Source organism: Myotis nattereri, assembly GCF_964212035.1.
Source record: "Myotis nattereri genome assembly, chromosome: 9".
In the NCBI taxonomy this organism is placed as follows: domain Eukaryota; kingdom Metazoa; phylum Chordata; class Mammalia; order Chiroptera; family Vespertilionidae; genus Myotis; species Myotis nattereri.
The window spans coordinates 41,800,468-41,815,889 of NC_138084.1; the positions used below are offsets into that span (position 1 = coordinate 41,800,468).

General features: G+C 44.1%; 1 protein-coding gene across 6 annotated transcripts in view; it reads right to left on the reverse strand.

Moving 5' to 3' along the window:
• STIM1 (stromal interaction molecule 1) overlaps positions 1 to 15,422 on the reverse strand; it is a 213,052-nt gene that overhangs the window by 33,726 nt on the left and 163,904 nt on the right. For all 6 annotated transcript variants that reach the window (XM_081098656.1, XM_081098657.1, XM_081098658.1 and 3 more), the window contains exon 4: positions 3,739 to 3,850. In XM_081098656.1, coding sequence (XP_080954782.1) covers positions 3,739 to 3,850 — 112 coding nt within the window. The remainder of the gene's footprint in view (positions 1 to 3,738; positions 3,851 to 15,422) is intronic.

Sequence of the window (15,422 nt, forward strand, 5' to 3'; positions counted from 1 at the left end):
ATTTACCAATAATTTGTTCACCATTCTCCACATGTCTACCTCTCCTGAGTATCCTAGTCTCTAAGGATATTCATTTGTGACCATTCCCACACCCAGGTGTAAACTTTCCATGTGCTTCCCCTTATAGGGATTATTCATTATATATCTGTCTCCACACTCACCATTTATAAATACATTCTCTTGTCCAGTCCTTGTCAAAATGTCACACTACATGACCCAGTGATTCTAGGGACCTCTGAATTATTCTAATCCTAACCCAATTAAATATATTTAATAATGAATATATTTAACAGTCATTAAATATAAACCTGCTGATGACAAATACTGCATATCTTGTTAGCTTATACCTGTGTCACCGTAATTTACTCCCAATCAGATACAGTAATTTTTTATGACCTTCAATCATATTGTTAATAATAACTCTAATAAGAGACGGCCTGTAAACAAGAAAATGACCTTGGAAAAACTGAACTTTGTTTCTCTTCTGCTAGAACACAGTAGGTATAGGAGGAGAAGAGTCTAAGATATAAAAGATTGAAAAGCCACTTGTTTGGATCCCACAAGTGAGCATTTACAACTGTACTAACTAGTCCATAAAGTCAGAGCTCTTTTATTTTTTTTTAGAAAAATTTCTCTCCTCTTCTCTTCTCTTCTCTTCTCTTCTCTTCTCTCTCTCTCTCTCTCTCTCTCTCTCTTTCTCTCTCTCTCTCTCTCTCTCTCTCTCTCTCTCTCTCTCTCTCTCTCCATACCCTACCTGTGCATGAAATTCGTGCATAGGTAGGGTCCCTAGGCCTGGCCTGCAATCAGGGCTGATCTTCGGCTGCCAGCAGCCAGCCCTGCCCCCTGCCGCCACCGCTGGTCGCCCTCTGTGTGTGGGGTGACCAGCAGGGCAATCAGGGCCCTGGTGCTGCCTGCATCCCCTTCTACCAACCCCCAGTTCCCAGTTCCCAGTTCCCCATTGGGCGATTGGAGCCTGCCAGCCAGGGAGAGGGATTAAGAAGCTGGCTGGTAGGCTCAGATGATCGGGGCCTGTGGGCTGGGGGCAGCTCCTGTGTTGAGCATCTGCCCCCTCGTGGTCAGTGCATGTCATAGCCGACTGGTCATTCTGCCATCTGGTCAATTTGCACATTATGCTTTTATATATAGAGATATAGAGATATATTTCAGAGAGGAAGGGAGATGGAGAGAAAGATAGAAACATCAATGATGAGAGAAAATTACTGATCAACTACTTCCTGCACGCACCCTACTGGGGATTGAGCCCACAACCCAGGCATGTGCCCTTGCCTGGAATTGAACCTGGGACCCTTCAGCCCACAGGCCAACCCTCTATCCACTGAGCCAAATGGCTAGGGCTAGAGCTCTTTTCAAATGCATATCTTTGTTTCCCCAGATAGAAAAGAAGCTTCTGACATCAGAGTGTGTGTTTATACTCCTGCCTGGGCATGCAGGAGCAGCTACTTCCTTCTCTAGTCTGAGAAGCAATCGAGCCCACCTACAAGAGAGGCAAGGAGACACTGATAGGAAGTAGGGGGGTCAGCTCTATCATTGAGTAACTAGCCTAATCACAAGCTGCTGAGTCCCTCCCCTAAGGCCTCAGTTTCCTTCTGTGTAAACTTATGTAAAATCAGATGCTTCCTATAAGCCTGAGAATTCTTGGAGACCCTCTGTAGAGCACTTCTACCAGTTGTACTGAACTTCATCTGACTGAGCAAAACAAGTGTCATCTTTTGTACAGTCTAGTTGTCAAAAAACCCTATGAATTTGACTGCTATCTACTACTAAGCTATGAAACAAATGAAAACCATTTATGGCTAACATTTAGTAAGCAACTACTGTGTATCTTGTACTGTTCTGACACTACATTCAATACCTAATTTACTTCTCATGATTCTAAGAACTCAGTTCTATTATTAGCTCCACTTTACAGATGTGAAAACTGAGACTTAGAATTAAGTAACTTGCCTAGTCACATAGCAAGTAAGCAACAAAGCCAAGACACAAACTCAAATCTGCTGGATTCTTTCCATTGTATCGTGCTACCTAGTGATGGGCTTAGAACCATCCCTACTCTATGCACTGAAGGCTCCATGCTTCTGCTGTTACCAGAGTACCACAGCTTGGCTTCCTCTATTCCTGAGCCCAGCCTAGCTGGATCTGGTCTTAGATCTAATCCTAGCCACAGGAGGGCTAAGTAAGACCATGATCAGGGAACTGACTTATCGTAGGCTTTAGTTTTAATCCAAGCATAGCCATTCCTCAAGGTGAAACGGTCCAGTGATCCACAAGGCACTGCCACTATTTCCATGGGTAATGAGAAAGAAACCTAAATCCTGGCGCTTCATGATCAATCATCTATTCAATCGCTTGTTTCGTCCATCAAACCTGGAGTTCCTAAAAGCAGATATGATGTCTAATGCTTGTCTTTGTCCTCAGGACCCACGGCATATGGTAGGTGCTTGGTAAAATTTGTCAAATAGAACTGAACTGAATACTTCCAGGAAATCCATCTTCAACTGCATGGGGCAAGAGGGAGAAGCAGTGAAAAAAGCAGGGCACTTAGAACCAGGCAGACCTAGGTTCAAATCCCAGTTCTGCCACTTGCCAGCTTGGATAAATCATAAAATATTTGAAATTTAGTTTGTGCAGCTAAAAGTTGGGGCAGTAATTCCTTCCTCCCAGAATTGTGTGAATCAATTAAAATAATAGGTAAGAAAGCACTCTATAAAGGGATGCACAAACATTAAGATTATTATTCTCTCCAGGGCAGGGAGAGCTATGAAGAGAAAGTTACAGGCAGCAGAAGAGGGAACAGCCAGCTCAGCTGGGCCTGGACAGCAGTGTCTGGTAGTTCTGTGGCTGGAGACTACAATGTGTGGGCATTCCAACAGCTTTCCCCTCCCCTTTCCCCTTTGCTGAAGCTCATAACCAGATGCACCTACATAATAAGATGACAGAATATACATATACACAATCAGCACTTACCAGACAGTAAGCCCTTTGAGGACAAGAGCAGGCTGTTGTCACCTTTATCTCCAGCACCCAGCACAAGTGCTTGGCACAGAGCAGGTACCCAGTAAATATTCGTTGAATGAATAAGTTAATGGATTAATGACTGAATGACATATGGCACTAGTTTGATATAACAAGAAGTCCAAGCAGTACTCCATCTCCTCCACACTCCCACCCCAAGCCCTAGCATATTATGCCTGCAAAGGAGGCAAAGTTAGGGCACAATACCTATTGGAGGAGTCATTCCAGAGAGGAGGCTGTGTCCAATGGCAGTCAGCCCCTACCTCTGCACAATTTCTTTAGAGTAGATTAACTGATATGCATAATTCTGGGGAGGCTAAAAGAGCCCCAGAGACTCCTGGGCAACAAAAGAGACAGCTGGGTGAAGGGGGCGTGAAAGAGCAATAAAGAGAAACACCACAGAGTTTGATGTAAGAATTAAATGAGATACTGTATAAAAAGTGTTGAAGTAGAGTGTCTAGCATGTACTAAGCACTCAATAAATGGCAGCTATTAGTACGATTCCCAGTATTGATAGAAATATTAAATAAGAGAATGGATTCTAAGTAGTCATCTGTTTTATGGCAAGTGCACAGTAGATATGAGGAGAGGTCTATAGATTCTACCCTAAAAAGGGTGTAACCTCATTTAACTGGCCACAGTAACCTGAAGGCAGGCCAATCCCAGCCCATTTCCTGTACTACAAGTGAGAGAACCCAGTCTGACCTTGGCATGGCATGGCCACTGAGCTGCAGCTTCCGGAAGGTCTCCTCATACTGAGGCAGCTCCACATATGTGATTAGCCACTGCACCACCTCGTCCACGGTCCAGTTGTACACTGTGGGAAGAGAGCAGCAAAGCCATGACTCCAGCATGCCAAGCAAGGATCACATTTGCTGTCACAGTCACACTGACCTTAACATTTACACGTTTATGTGTTTAACATTTCATTCTCCCATAAAATCCTACATAAAAAAAGGAATACACACTCTACTTTTTATTTATGTATATACACAGGGGTGGGCAAAAGTAGGTTTACAGTTGTTCGTATGGAGAAAAACATTAATAACAATACAAGAATAAACTGTTTTTTATATTTGCAACTTTTTCCCACCCCTGTAATTACTAGCAGCAGGAAAAGTGAAGGCAGGTGTTATATCATGTATGTTATATGATTATTTAGTCACATATCTCTCTTCTCCATTATACTATAAATTACATTTAATTACATATACTATATGATATTATATAAAGAGAGATGGATCCAAATGATGTCACTCAAGCACTGAGTCAGTTCACAAGTTGCTAGCCCTATTGACAGATTTTTAAATTTTCTGTAACAAGTAAATTTCCCCTTCTGTTTATATCAGATTGAAAAGATTTTCTGTCACAACACGAGCCAATTCTAAATGACATAATTACTGAGTGATCACTAACAACATGTAGAATCACATCATCACCCTACATGGCCACGGTAGCTAGTCATTCCTCAATATTATAATGTTGTGATTTAAAAAAAAATCCTTACCCAAGGATATGGTGTGTGTTGTTTTGTTTTGTTTTTTTATATATTTTTTATTGGTTTCAGAGAGGAAGGAAGAGGGATAGAAACATCAATGATGAGAAAGAATCATTGATTGGCTGCCTCCTGCACGCCTCCTACTGGGGATTGAGCCCGCAACCCAGGCATGTGCCCTTGACCAGAGTCGAATCCAGGACCCTTCAGTTCGCAGGCTAACGCTCTATCCACTAAACCAAACCGGCTAGGGCAGCAGTTCTCAACTAGTGGGTCGTGACCCCTTTGGTGGTCGAACGACCCTTTCACAGGGGTTGCCTAAGACCATCCTGCATATCAGATATTTACATTACGATTCATAACAGTAGCAACATTACAGTTATGAAGTAGCAACGAAAATAATTTTATGGTTGGGTCACAACATGAGGAACTGTATTTAAAGGGCCAGAAGGTTGAGAACCACTGGTGTGTTTTTATTGATTTTTAGAGAGAGGAAGGGAGAGAAAGAGAGAGAGAGAGAAACATCAATGTGAGAGAAAAATTAACCGGAAATAGAACCACAACCTTTTTGGTGTATGGGACGATACTCCAACCAACTAAGCCAACTGGCCAGGGTATAATGTTGTGATTTAAAAAATAATCCTTTTAAAATAATTTTAATATGTGTGTGTTATTTAGACACCTAGATAACAAACTTAAAAGAAAGGAATAGAAGTGGATTTAATGCACAAGGAATAAGTTTGAACCAAGGTGAAGGTCAAATGACATCAGGATGTATAACATAAATCAAAGTTTCATAGTAGTGTGAATAGAGAAAGATGATGGGAGGACTGAGTCGTCAGATGGCAGCCAGTAATAAAGGCATGCTGAACTTAAAGTGCCAGGGACAATTGAGTTTCAGTAAAATGGTATCATTTTATTGTATTTGAAGTTAGTTTTTATTTAATATCTAAATCCATTTTTGTTTATATTTGCATACAAATTTTATATAGCAACTTAAACCTCATTTTATGTTTATACACATTTAAGTAACATTACAGTAAAAATAATTTTTTTTAAATATATTTTATTGATTTTTTACAGAGAGGAAGGGAGAGAGAGAGTTAGAAACATCGATGAGAGAGAAACATCAATCAGCCGCCTCCTGCACATCTCCTACTGGGGATGTGCCCGCAACCCAGATACATGCCCTTGACCGGAATCGAACCTGGGACCTTTCAGTCCGAAGGCCGACGCTCTATCCACTGAGCCAAACCGGTTTTGGCACAGTAAAAATAATTTAAGCTAGCATTTTAGGTCTGAGATAAATTATTTCCCTTACAAGGAATTTGTACATTCCTTAATGTACAAATTCTGAAAACTACTGGAGCAGCAAGAAGCCTAAAAAGTTTTGAAGCAGAATGAGATGGTAAGCTTTATCATCCTCCTTGCTTAAGATTCCTATCACTATAAAAAACTGCCTTTCATTAGAATGCTGTCTAATTTCCTTTTAATAATTAGAAAACATTAAGGCATAGACCATGTCCCATTCATTTTTGCTCCCCCCATTGTCTCTAAAATAGAGCTTCATATACAGTGGCATTAATAAGAATTTACTCAAAGAATAACTACCCTAAGTGAGAACTTCCAAAAACATTCTGACTATGGGCTGAACAGCAATCTCCTTAGACTAATATACCAATCGTGTAGATGGTTAACTTCTGAAATGCTTGTAAAAAAAAAAAAAATAGGCATTCCTCTGGTAGGCACACCTGAGATCTTAGGTTGTTTCTGTCACTCTCACATAAGATAGAGAAGTTGGACAGTTGGGCCCTGTCCCTTCATTCTCCTCCTTCCCCTACAATGGAACCCAGCACTGGTCCAAAGTAGACCCTCAGAAAGATATCCTGCGGTGAGTGTGAGGAAGAGACCATCCGCTTCGGCCTCGAGGTGCTCTACGTGGACAGCTGGGCCCGGCGCCGAGTCTACGCCGCCTTCAAGGATGTGCTGGGGTCGGGCATGCACCACCACCTGCAGAACAACGAGCTGCTCCGCGACGTCTTTGGCCTGGGCCCCGTGCTGGTGCTGGACGCCGCCGCCCTGAAGGCCTGCAAGGTCTCCGGGTTTGAGAAGCACCTGTACAACGCAGCCGCCTGCAAAGCGCGGACCAAGGCGCGCAGCCGCGTGCGGGACAAGCGGGCAGACGTCCTGTGAGGAGACGCCACACCCTGCCCAGGTTTCTCACAGAAGACAGTGCAACAGCCAGAAAGTGTCCCTTTATTTTTTTAATGGCTAAACCAAAAACAGACGTGGTGTGGGTGGCTGGAGCCAGGCCACTTGGGACCCTGGCTCTCTGCCCCTGCACCCAGCCTGTGGCCCCTGCCTGCCCTGTCTCGGTCAGGCCCGATGCGCCCGTCCCGAGCTGTGCTCAGGCCTGGCTCCCCTGGGGTGAACCACCTCCCTGAGGAGGGTGGGGGTGGCATCTGGACAAATGTCACCACAACAGGTGGGGAGGGGAGGCCCCTGGCATGGCTTTATGTGCGGGTTTTTAAAGACTATTAGAGGTAATTAAACTGAGTGCGCAGCCTGCTGTGAAAAAGAGAAAAAAAAGAAAAAGAAAAAAAAAAAAAGATATCCTGAATGAAACAAATTTGAATGCATAAATGCTCTAATCTCTTGATGTTCTCAAGAAGCTACTGGAGCTCAGGAGGAAAGTTCTGAAGCCAACAGACTCTGGAGATAGATTAGACTATTTGCAGAGACACCGGAGGTGAGAAAGGAAAGGTGCCATGGGATGAAATGAAGCAGGTATAGTGCCCTAAGGCTATATCCTAGAAGACAAGATGCTAGAGGTTTAAGTGAAGAGTGCCTAGTCATTGCTTGGCCAAATTTCTAATTCCTAGACTAAAATACTGTGTAAAGAAAAGAGTAATTAATTTCCAAGAGATATGTTCAAATTCTAGGGCTTGGAAAAGGAGGGATGACAGAGCTGGGATTAAAGAAGCATTACAGAAAGTAGAGTGTACTAGCCATTATTCCTGAAAATGAATATATAGCCACACACATTACAAATGTGATCATTTACTATGGTTTGGAGTATCAGGTAATAAAGGTGTAGTAGAGTGACACACAGACATGAGGCAGGCAGACAAGTGCTAGCCTGTAAAGTACAGAGAAAAACACACTCCTGCCACTGCTGCCAAGAAAGCTCAGTCCCATCCAGGACAAAGGGGCCTTTTTGCTGGGCATATGGAGTGGAAAGAAGTCCATTTTTTTATTGCTAGAAAGGCCTGAGGCCAGTGGTGCTACAAAGGCCTTTTGTCTACTGGGAGGACGCCTTGATACAAGCCTGAGCACAGACCTTTGGCATACAGGAACTCCTCTATCTGTACCCTACCCTGCAGTGGAGACAGGCAGGAGTCACTCCAGACCAGGGTTTCTCAGTCTCTGCACCAATGACATTTTGGACAGGATACTTGTTTATTGTGGGGTGGTAGCCTGTGCATTGTAAGATGTTTATCAACATCCCTGGCATCTACTCACTAGATGCCAATGACATGCTGCCAGTCATGACCATCAGAAATTTCTCCAAATTCTACCAAATGTTCCCTAGGGCACAAAGTTGCCCCCAACTGAAAACTACTGTTCTAAACACTACATTAGGTGAGGCAGAGGGTTTATAAGGGGGTCACTGCAATCCAGTGAGGAACGACTCTGTACACACTCAGCGCTACAGAGCTAAGCTATAGGGAAAAGGATAATGGTTCAATATGCCAGGCCAAACCTCAAGGCAGTTGGTTTTAGTTTTTGTTTTCTGTGTTCAACATATCATTCTGTTGCCGGGGCCGGTTTGGCTCAGTGGATGGAGCATCGGCCTGCGGACTGAAGGGTCCTGGGTTTGATTCCGGTCAAGGGCATGTACCTGGGTTGCGGGCACATCCCCAGTAGGAGATGTGCAGGAGGCGGCTGATCAATGTTTCTCTCTCATCGATGTTTCTGGCTCTCTATCTCTCTCCCTTCCTCTCTGTAAAAAATCAATAAAATATATTAAAAAAACACACACACACACAAAAACATATCATTCTGTTACCTAGGCAGATGCCCTACCTACGTAGGGCGTGGCAGCATGGTGTTGTTCAACCAGAGTCACTGCAGTCTAAATAAAATATGCCAGAATGGGCTGCATTCTTGTCAGATAGCAACCCCATGTCCCAGCATGAAGAGCTCACTGAGCAGTCAAGTTGAGATATCATCATAGTCCTTTGTCCCTACAGTTCAAGTACCTAAAAGTTAAAATGCTTTCTCATTCCAGAAGAGAAAATGAGAAGTTTCCCTGGGCCAAAGTGAGGAAGGAGGCAACAGCAGGTACAGAGAGGCTGTGGCTGTCAGTGAAAGGCAAGGAGAACTTAATACAGATACAGGCTCCAAATGAATCATATATCCAAATCCTAGTAGGACATTCAAACCAGAGGTAGTCTATGATCAGTCTCTCATCCCCCTGAGCCTGTCCATGTGGCCCCTAGAGAGATCAAAGACTAAATCTCAGGGAAAAATAGCAATACTACACAGAACCAGAGAAGGCTAACCCCTAGAGTTTTCAGCAATAAACAGTCCTTCATAAGAGGATTGAATAAGGTGACTAAATTTGTAGTCTCAAACCTGTTTCCCCCAAACCTTTTTAATGACATAATCTACCTGCAAAAAGGTTTTGAGCACACACTGCCAATATATGAATATCTTTTTATGAATCAGATTCATGTACTGACATTAGATATAGTTTAAAACAGATATAAAAATTAAAGTGTGAGATAAAAATAACTGCAATATAAATACAAGCTCTAGTATTTTCTTATGGCACCCCAACTGATTGTCTTGTGCAAGCCCTGCTGAAGTGTGCATACTGCCATTGGAAACTATGGGACTAGAAATCTAACTGATCCCAACACAGATGACCTGCACTTCACAGTCTTGTCCTAGAGGCTGCCTCTGCTGTAGCTCTTAACTTTGGAGTCCTCTTCTAGAATCAGTATCTTATATTATTTATTTATTCATCCTTGAACATTGCTCTCAGACTTCTAGGTCTTTGTTATTTCCAGAAAAGCTCTTTTCCCTCCTCTGGCCTCCTAAGCACCAACTAATCCTTAAAACCCAGCTCTATCTCTTCACTTAATGAAAGTCTTTGGAGCCCATTTCAAAACCCCCCATTATAAAACCTGCAAAATAACTACTAGTTCTCCCTTTTCTGCTTACTTAGCATTTTCTTTATATATAGTTCTTTTCTTTCATGTATGTTACATGATTATTTAGTCAAATATCTCTCTTCTCCATTATACTATAAGCAATTTGATAGGGAACTTGTCTTTTCCATTTATGTATTTTTCAGTATCTAACACAAGACTACATAATTCTAAGTACTCTGTAAAGTTTACTGAATGAACAAATATATATAAATGAATGAATATATATAAATGAATGAATGAGCAAACAATAGCTACTTGTGGATCCTGGATCATTTATTATACATCCCATCAGTATTTATTTTCTAACTAACAGCAACACTCTTCCCGACAGACTTCTTATGGAAGTAAATAGGGGGGAAAGACATTTATCCTATATATATCAGTAGGGAACCCCAATAATTGATTTTTAGTTAGCTTCTCAAATAGTAAAGATATAACCTGGCCTCCATCCTGTGTTGCATAGATAGGAAAGGGCCTTTTCCATTTGAGAAAGATGTTTATATTAAATGAGTAAAACCTCCTGTTTTATCCTTAGATAACCACAAAAAAATAAGTTATTCAGGATTGACAAATCTCTGGGCATTTTAGAATACTGCTTGTTATTATCCTATCTAATAATAGACAAACATGGTAATTAACCATACCTCCAACATGCTTCCCATTGGCGAATCAGGGCGATATGCAAATTAACTGCAAACCAAGATGGCGGTTAATTTGCATACATAGGCGCAATCATGGGAGGCGAATGGGATCGGAAACCCAGGCGGCAGGCAAGAGCTGGGGGCGGGCAAAGGCAGCCCTTCCAGCCACCTCTGCCCATCCCCCAGCAGGTGATCGCCATTAGAAAGCCTGGAGGCAGGCGAGGCAACAACACCAGGCCGGGGGCTTGGGCTGCCTGCAGCCGGTGATCGCACTGTGGATCGGAGGGAGAGAGAGCCCAGGCGCAGGCCAGCTGGCAACCCCGGAACCCCCGGGGCCGGGGGTGCCGGCTGGCCTGCTTCCCCGTGATCACCATGGCGATCAGAGGGAGAGAGAGCCTGGGCACAGGCCAGCCGGCAACCCCGGACTCCCCGGGGCCGAGCGTGCTGGCTGGCCGGCTTCCCCGTGATTGCCATGGCACCCCCGGCACCTCAGCACCTGAGATGCAAAGGTTGGGGATGAAATGACTTTTCCCAACCACATCTGCAAATATCCTGGGGAAGGCACCACTGAAGAGTTCACAACAACTCTTTTACTTGGCAAGGAAGAAAACAGTTGGCAACTGGAAACAATCCCTTACATCAAAGGTCCCTCTGAGTAAAAAGGAATATTTCCAAAGTAAAGGAGGGAGCAGGCAAAAATAATAGGTTCTCATGACTTCCACTGAAGTTTGAGCATATTGACAGAGTCAAAACGAACAGACAAATTAAAACAGACAGTGGGCCAAACCAGTTTGGCTCAATGGATAGAGCGTCGGCCTGCGGACTGAAGGGTCCCAGGTTCGATTCCGGTCAAGGGCATGTACCTTGGTTGCAGGCACATCCCCAGTAGGAGGTGTGCAGGAGGCAGCTGATCAATGTTTCTCTCTCATCGGTGTTTCTAACTCTCTATCCCTCTCCCTTCCTCTCTGTAAAAAAACCAATAAAATATATTAAAAGAAAGAAAGAAAGAAAGAAAGAAAGAAACATCAATGATGAGAGAGAATCATTGATCGGCTGCCTCCTACACGCCCCGTACTGGGGATCAAGCCCACAACCCGGGCATGTGGCCTGACCTGGAATCAAACTGTGACTTCCTGGTTCATAGGTCGATGCTAAACCACTGAGTCACACTGGCCGGGCTCAATTCTAATTTATAAATTCATTCCAAGGACATATACAGCTTGAAAAGCTTTGGAAGTAGTTTCAAAAAAAACCCAGCTTTTAAGTAACAAGAAAACAGTTATAGAAGAACGTTTAAATTAAAAGAAAAAATTGTTTTGATTTATTCAAGAGTGGGAACATCCTCCATGAAAATGTGTACCTTGACTGTGGATGGCTGGGAGCCCTTATCACACCTGAGGAATTCAAATGCTTTTTACAATGAAAAGAAAGAGAGTTTCATCTCATTTCTCTACCAGGGTAGATGTCTGTCAACAGAAGGTGGACATCAATAAAAGGAGGGGCTTGCACAATCAATCCAGAAAGTCAGCAATCTATGAATAATCCAGAACCGAGTATTTATCTCCTCTGCCACACACCCTCCCTCCCAGCCAGTGAGCAAGATAATTACTCTCAAGTCAAGCTAAGTGCCCCCCAGTCACAGTGGCCCAATGCTGACATACAAAGCATACAAATAATTCTCACTCTGGCATAAAAGTGACAACTTTCTTGGAAGAAAAGCAGATACTGTAAATTTCTCAAAGTTTTCCTGAAACATTTTTTAAAGTAATTTTCACTTCTTTAGAAAAAATGCCACAGGAAACCATCTGAAATAAAATGCCCATTCTATAAAATAATTCATCTATACTAATAAAAGGGTAATATGCTAATTAGACTGGGAGACCTTCCAAATGTTCTTCTGGACAAAGCCATGGTGGCGGGGCCAAGGTAGAGGCGGTTAGAGGCCAAGAGGGGAGGGCAGTTGTGGGTGATCAGGCTGGTGGGGGGCAGGGCCGTTGGGGGTAAGCAGACCAGCAGGGGGGCCAGTTGGGGACAAGCAGGCCATCAGTGGGGGTCAGTTAGAGGTGATCAGGACAGTGGGGGGGCAGTTTGGAGTGAGCAGGCCAGCAGGGGGACAGTTGGAGATGAGCAGGCTAGTGGGGAGGGAAGGTAGCGGCAAGCAGGCCAGCAGGGGGGGCAGTTTGGGGTGATCAGGCTGGCGGGGGGGCATTTGGGGGCAAGCAGGCCGGCAGTGGGGGTGGGGTGGGCAGTTGGGAGCAAGCAGACCGGCAGGCAGAGTGGTTAGAGGCAATCAGGCAGGCAGGCAGGCAGGTGAGTGGTTACGGGCAGCAGTCCTGGATTGCGAGAGGGATGTCCGACTGCCGATTTAGGCCTGATCCCTGTAAACTGGCAGTAGGACATCCTTCGAGGAGTCCCAAATTGGAGAGGGTGCAGGCCAGGCTGAGGAACATACCCTCCCCCGTGCATGAATTTCATGCACGGGGCCACTAGTAGAATATATTAGAACAAGTACTAGACTTTAAACCAGAAGACCCTGATTTCTATCCTATCTGCCATGGACCAGCAGGGATATATCACTTAACCAGTCTCAATTCCCCTTTTATAAAATATTCATTCAGTCATTCAAAACATTTATTTTGTACTACTTTGTGCCAGGCACTGGGAACAGAGCAATGATCAAGGCAGAGACTCCTACCCTGAGGAAGATTACTATCTAACAATACCTGTTTCCCAGAGTTGTTGAGATAAATGAATTCATATGTCTGAAAATGCCTAGGATTTAATATGAATTCAGTAATAATTATTTCTTCATATACATATTCATATTCATTCAGTAAGAGACAGATGTTGAGAACTGGTCAGAATCTGGGTGGACAGAAATGTAGGCCCATCAGAGAAAAGGAACACAAGCTAAGACACAGAATTATAAAGTGTGGGGTCTGCTCAGAGAACACAGAGTTTATCTGGAGTCCAAGGGTTACATATAGAACAAGAGAGTGGTATTACTGAGGCCAAATGATGAAAGTCCTTGAAAGCTAGTGGTCTCAAACTCTAAAATCATTTATTCATTGGGGGGAAGACATAGATTGAGCACCTACTACTACTTGCCAGGCACTGCTCTAGGAGCTAGGAATATAACAGTATACAAAACAAAGTCACAGATTCCTGGTACTTATATTCTGGTGGAGAAAGACAAACTAAACATTTATAAACAAATAAGTGCTGGGTAGTGATAAATACAGTGAAGAAAAATACAGCAGGATAAAAGGATTAAGAGCAATGCTACATCAGTTCTAATCAGGAAAGCCCTGTCTGATGAGGTAACATTTGGGCAGAAAATTAAATAAAGGTATGAGCCATGTAAATACCCGGAGGAAGGGCATTCCAAGCAGATGGAGCAGTAAGTATTACTCCCTAGCACTTGAGCTATATCCATACTTCCAGGGATATGCCAGGAGCCTTGGTCAATCCCTTATCTTGCCAGAGAAATAATAAGGAATAAGAAATGGGCTCTTGAATCAGTATCTCTTTCGCCTAATGGACCACTGGTGCCTCCAGATGAAGCCCTTACTTACTTTTATGGTTTCAAAGCCCAAAAAGAACTGTCTGACAGGAAGATTGCCAGTGTTTACTTTGCCTCTCCTTCACACAGCTGTTAGTTGGTCACTCAGTCAGCCTTCTGGTCAGTTAGTCACATACAACACAGGGATTAAGAATGTGGGCTTTGGCAACCTGCCCCCTCTAACAGTCCGGGAGCTATCAGGCAGGAGGCGACCCGGCGATCGGGGAAGGCGACGCCCCCATCACACCTCTGCTGCTGCCACTGCCAGCAGTGCAAGCCTCGGGCAGCTGGGCAGCTGCCATTTGAGGCTTGTCTGCACCTCAGGCCTGCCCTGGGGGGCTGAGGGGACTGGGCGCTGCCATCTTGTGGCTGTGGGCACCACCATCTTTGAGGGTGTGGCAGTCAATTAGCATATTCCTTCCTTATTGGCTGTGGGTGCCGCCATCTTTGCGATGGCATGGGGGTTAATTAGCATATTTATTAGATAGGATTGCTCCTACTAACTGGTTGTTCTCACAGTATGATATACATCTGCATTTTATATCCCTACAATAATTAGCACATAGTACACCCTTATTTTTATTTTTTAAGAGAATTTTTATGCATTTATTTGGGCCAAACTGATGATATATGCTGAGGAGCACAATTTCAAATGCTCCCCTTTACTATTTTTTTAATGAGCAAACTGTCATTTAATTAGTTCCAGCTTGTGATTCACCTATTGCTTGGGCTAAAGTTGGGAGTATTGCGGGTCAATTGGTATAGCTGCACACTGAAAGTCTTATTTGTATACATACATGTACATGAAGGCATAATTCCCCTTAGCTCACAATGAGTCTGTCCTACTAAACTTCTAATTCATTTAGAAATTTCCAGAAGGAGAAACCAAGATGGTGGCATAGGTTAACACCGGAGATTGCTGCCTCAAACAACCACTTCAAAAAACAACTAAAAGACGGAACGGACATCATCCAGAATCACAGGAAGGCTGGCTGAGTGGAAATTCTACAACTAGGAGGAAAGAGAATATCATACCCAGACTCAGAGGAGGCGCAGTGCTGAAGTGAAATACTAAGGTGCGGAGTGCACGCGGAGCGGGCTGGAGGTGGAGGGCGCGGTTGTTGTTTTCAATCGGGAGGGAGTTTCAGACTCTGAGCTCCAGATCCGAGTGAGTCTCTAGGGACCCAGACTCAAACGGGAGAAGCGGGACTGTCTGGCTTCGGTCGGACCTCGAAGGCAGCTTTCTCTCCGAGGTTTGCAGTGGTTGCTGGGACTCTGTGAGGCAGAGCCCCTAGGGACGGAACTGAGAGCAGCCATAACTGCTCGCTCCGGCCCGCCTGTAGATCCCCAGGGACCCGCCCCGCCCAAGCCCTGCGCAGAGCCATTTGCCGGATAGCCTCAGGCAAACGCTAGATTAGCACCGCCCTAGAGATCCAGCACAGAAGCTCTCCCACTGCAGACACAGCGGACTC